This window comes from Eimeria mitis, genomic scaffold, assembly GCF_000499745.2.
Source record: "Eimeria mitis Houghton genomic scaffold, Emh_scaff4228, whole genome shotgun sequence".
Classification (NCBI taxonomy): Eukaryota; Apicomplexa; class Conoidasida; order Eucoccidiorida; family Eimeriidae; genus Eimeria; species Eimeria mitis.
In genome coordinates, this window is record NW_024015350.1 from 1 (window position 1) to 4890 (window position 4890).

A 4890-nucleotide genomic window follows, 5' to 3' on the forward strand; every position below is an offset into this window, starting at 1 on the left:
GCGAAGCCACAGCTCTGGCTACTTTGCCAGAAGATCCCTCATATATTCACTTCAAACGTTTGTTGCCCCGGCATAGCTCCATTCATCGTCTCGCGGGCCCTCTAGTTAAGCGGCCCTGGGAGATCTGCGTGCAAGAGTAACACTTCAGGCACATGTACAGGCCACCACAGCATCGCTGCTGTTGGTGCTCGTGCTCAACTGCGGAGGGGAAGCGATCATTTCGGCGGATGCCTTCGCTTCCTGAGCCATTCAGAAAACGACGGATGTTCCTTTTCAAACCGTAGATGATCAGATCTCCACGTGCCCCACCAAATATCCTTGAAGATTAAGGGTGCATAGGGTGAGAAGAAAAGGATCCGCTTCAGATGTATAATCTCCTCAAGCTCCGGTCGGTTTCCTGTTTTGTAGATGGACATGGCAGCCAACATACGATTGGCGAGGTTTATATTTAACGTGGTACTGTCACGTTTGGCGCGGCGTGCTGGTTCGGGGTACCGATAGCTCGTATCGAAGCATTGGACAAATGCCTCCCACCAAGTGCAAGAAGAAGGCGACTGCCCTAGGACGTGCATTGCAGACACAATCGCGTCTAAAGCCAGAAACTGTTGCCCTATATTTGCGGCGCCATGCAAAGCGCGGCGCATCCGCTTGGCTGCCCGCGCACGAACGGCCGACGCAATCGCAAGCCTGTAGACATCCTCTGCAAGCACGACCGCATCCGCCTGGCTCAGCGTCTGCGACAAGAACATGCGGCGAAAAACAGCCAAAGCCTTGCGCACTGACGTGCCCTTGGTAACACGGAAATTCGAAGGCGACAGCGGAATGAGCGGCGGCACCACTCCCTCCTGCAAAACAGGCAGATTGACGTATGGGTGCGTTCGGATCCACTCCGGGTTGAAGACAGCTGTTGCGGCTGGCGCTCCTGTTGCTGAAGAAATCTCGCTTGCACCATGTGCCCCTGGCGCTGTTGCAAGGGCCTTGCCTGCACCAGCTGCTGACGGTTCTAAGGAGCTCTGGCCTGCCCTTGCACCTTCTGCTTCTCCTGCAGACGCCTCGTATGCAGCGCTTGAGCAAGGCGCTGCCTGATCTAGAGATATCCCTTGAAGGGGAGATGTCTGGCTCTCTCTCCGTCCCTCAAGGGAAACGTCGACCGCAGGTATTACATCCACCCAGGAATCGGGATCGAGCGCCATATAAGGCTTCCGTGAAACCCTTGTACGGCGTCGTTCGTTTGAACTGCGCTGTGCACCAACCTGGCGCAGCAATGGTGCAGTTTGAGAGAACAAACCAACTGGCTGGGGCGCTGCCACTGCAGGATGGCGAGCTTCAACGGACTGAAAAGCTGCAACAAGGGGCTGGGAACTCGCAGATGCAGCCAGAGGAGTCCAAAAATCAGGTGAGGGAACCACAGAAAAAGATTGGGTGCCCGAAGAGAAAGGCTGAAAAGCTTCACCAAGAGGCTGGGGAGAGGACGACACAGTTTCAGGCGGTAGACCTCCAGGCTGAGGCTGTGAGTCCCTCAAGTCGGACCTCATGTGTAGGGGGCCTTGACCACCATACTGCTGGTCTGGTATGCCCACTGTCCACTGCGCAGGCTGATACTGATCGTGTATAACCGAACTGGCAAGGGAAGGCGGCAAGGGGAGGACATTTGTGGGGAGGGGTTGTTGGGCGTGTTGCATCTCGAAGGCCAGGCCTTCCAGAAACAACGTGTGGGCGATCCTTGCCACTTGTTCAGCTGCGCCCAACCCTTCAGGTTGATTGCTTTCCTCAGACACATTCAGTCCCAGGTCCGCCTCCAAAGCTGCACACTCTTCTACGAGCCGTGATAGAGTACTGTCTCCTTGGCTACCTTCATCACTGTGCGACAGCCTACGAGTCGAAGTGCCTGCTGTTCGGTCGGTGGAGGCAGACGGGGAGGCTCTGCAAACTACTCGCAACACTGAGATGATTAAGGCAGGAATGAGCGTAGACAACAAAGCCCAGAAAATTCCACGGCGAAGCCTTGATGTCGACCACTTTCTACCTTCTTTAACGTGCTTTCTCCTCCAGTATAGCTCGCTAGAGTCTCCAGTAGCTCCGTGTACAGCATCTTCCCATGCGTGGAGGTATGTTGCTGGTTGTATCGATCCAGGTCGCAGCGCTTCTAGTTGCATTTCTCCGTCCGGAGGGCTATCGCCGGTCATAACGATGGGTTTCATTTTGCATAAAAACAATTTGTCGAGCTGAAGAGAAATATGCATGACATTTTGCGCAGCCGTGGTGTCTGCGCTTCAACTGCTGGATAGTAGTCAGGTGACCATTGGAGGGGACGTCGCAGGTCGAAGTCAGCTCCCTATCTCCACTCTCGTCGGAGGCCTCAACAGTGTATAGATAAACAAAAAGTCAACGCAGGAGGTGCGAGCGCTATAACTAGGACCAGTTCCGGAACCTGCTTTTCTCTCCTCTTCGGGACACCACTCACAACGCTCAACAATCCTGTTCACGAGGACAAGAGTGCGGCAAAGCGGTGTTGATTTCTCCCCTCCTGTTTCCACAATTTGCTTTGTATGCAAAAGGATTCAATAGTGTTGTAATAAGGCGCATTTCCGCTTCTCATTCAAGGATATCATCTATGCTGTGAGAGATGCATGGCGCCGATGCGCGGGGCTAGGCCACCGTCGGGAGCACGCTCCCCACATCTGCGCAGAAGCCAACGCCTTAACACAAATCTAAATTTAGCTTAGTAAGATTTAAGTTCTTTAATAATATGCTTGGGTTTCATGCAGGAGTTTCAGGTGGCCAGTTTTCTTCTGCCCTCTCGGCGTCGCTGCTTTGCTGCTGCAACTGCCGCGTCCCAGCCGTAGTTTGTGCCTTCTGCCCAAATGATAGAAACAGTAGATGCAGTTCCTCGAAAAGCCAGCATGAGAGTCTCAACCTTTCGATAAATATAAGTTTGGAGAGATTAAAAGCAGGGTAAATCATGGCGGTCCCGAATGAGGATCCGCGGCTCCAGGGTATACTCGTACCTCGTCCTCCAACCGAACAGAGGACCGTCAAGAGCTGCACCCCTGCGTAATTGATGCATGTGAAAAGCTCGAAGTTCATACAAAATGCCTCACGTAAGCAGCTACCTGCGTACAAGTCGCTACTGTACACGCAGGATGGGCTCCCGTCGACGGTGAGCATGTCTACGAGAACTGTGCACGCATGCACTGCGTCCATAGACTGCTTTGGCAGTTCACGTAGCTGGATGGAGTCCGAGAATGGGTAGATGGATTGTTTATAGTGCCGGGTTCATTGGATCCGTGCATGCGGCTGCCCAAGCGGTACACCGTAGCATCCCCAGAAAAACAGTGCTGCGCTTGTGCAGACAGCATCCACCAATACCGAAAATCGGCGGGACGCTCCACGAGCGTCCTTGACAAAATGCTGTTCATGCGCCGCTGCATGCTTCAAAGTGCAGCATGCAGCCCGATTCTACAGAATGGAACTGTGGGTCAGTAAAATGCGAAGCCACAGCTCTGGCTACTTTGCCAGAAGATCCCTCATATATTCACTTCAAACGTTTGTTGCCCCGACATAACTCCATTCATCGTCTCGCGGGCCCTCTAGTTAACCGGCCCTGCGATATCTGCACGTAAGAATAACACTCGAGGCTCACGCACAGGCCACCACAGCATCGCTGCTGTTGGTGCTCGTGCTCAACTGCGGACTGGAAGTGATCATTTCGGCAGATGCCTTCGCTTCTGGAGCCATTCAGAAAACGAAGGATGTTCCTTCTCAAACATCAAGTAATCATCTCTCCACGCTTTCCACTTGAAAGACCTGAAGTATAAGGGTGCATAGCGTGAGAAGAAAAGGATCCGCTTCAGATCTATAATTTCCTCAAACTGTGGTCGGTTTCCTGTTTTGTAGATGGACATGGCGGCCAACATACGATTGGCAAGGTCTATGTTTACCCGAGCACTCTCTTGGGAGCGGGATATTGGCTCAGGGTACCGGAAGCTCGTATCGAAACAATTGGCGAACGCTTCCCACCAGCTGCAAGAAGAAGGCTGTTGTCCTAGGACGTGCATTGCAGATACGATAGCATCTAAAGCCAGAAATTGTTGCCCTATATTTANGGCCGATAGAACCGCCAGTTCCTGGAGGTGCTCCACCAGCACCAAAGCATCCATGTGATCCAGTGTCTCCATCATGAACAGGCAGCGAAGAGCCGCCAAAATGCCACGCACTGTCGAGCCCTTGCTTTCCTGAAAATTCGAAGGCGACAGCCGAATAAGCGGCGCCACCACTCCCTCCTGCAAAACAGGCGAGTGGACAAACGGATGCCTGAAAACCCAGGAAGGCTGAAAGCCAGCTGCTGCCGGTTCTGCTGCTCCTGCTGCTGCGGAAACCCCGCCTGCTCCATCTTCCGCTGATGTTGCTGTGGACGCCTCGCCAGCTCCACCCGGTGACGTTGTTGAGGTGCTCCGGCTTGCATCTCCTGAACTTTCTGCTCCTGCGGAGAACTGGCATGCAGCATATGAGCAAGGCGCGGCCTGGTCTGAAGACGGAAAGTTAAGTGACACTGCCTGGCTCTGCCTTTGCACCTCTTGCGAACCGTCGATCACTGGCACATTATCCAGCCAGGAATCAGGTTCGAGCCCCGGATACGCCTCCTCTGGACCTTCTGAATAGGTTCGCTTTCTTGGATTACGCTGTGCACCACCCTGAGGCAGCAACCATGCAGCCTGGGAAGGCAAACCAACGGGGAAGGGGGCTGCAACAGGAGGGAGAACTGCAGCAGACTGAGAAGCTGCAGAATCGGGATGGAGACTCGCAAATGCAGCCTGCGGTGTCCAACCAAAATGTAGATGAGCCGCAGAATAGAGCTGGGTGCCGGAAAAGCAGGGGCGAGAAACTCCA

The 4890-nt window shown here is 53.7% G+C and overlaps 2 protein-coding genes across 2 annotated transcripts; both read right to left on the bottom strand.

Annotated features, from left to right (window-relative positions):
- Positions 1 to 215: 215 nt before the first annotated feature.
- On the bottom strand, positions 216 to 2201 carry EMH_0073550 (uncharacterized protein; the record flags this gene model as incomplete). Its single annotated transcript, XM_038022705.1, has 1 exon — positions 216 to 2201. The coding sequence occupies one exon, from the start codon at positions 2199 to 2201 to the stop codon at positions 216 to 218; it is 1986 nt and encodes a 661-aa protein (XP_037878559.1).
- Positions 2202 to 3704: 1503 nt separating this feature from the next.
- EMH_0073560 (uncharacterized protein) lies at positions 3705 to 4181 on the bottom strand (the record flags this gene model as incomplete). Its single annotated transcript, XM_038022706.1, is given in 2 exon segments — positions 3705 to 4103; positions 4107 to 4181. Coding segments are annotated over 2 exon segments (474 nt in total).
- Positions 4182 to 4890: the final 709 nt, after the last annotated feature.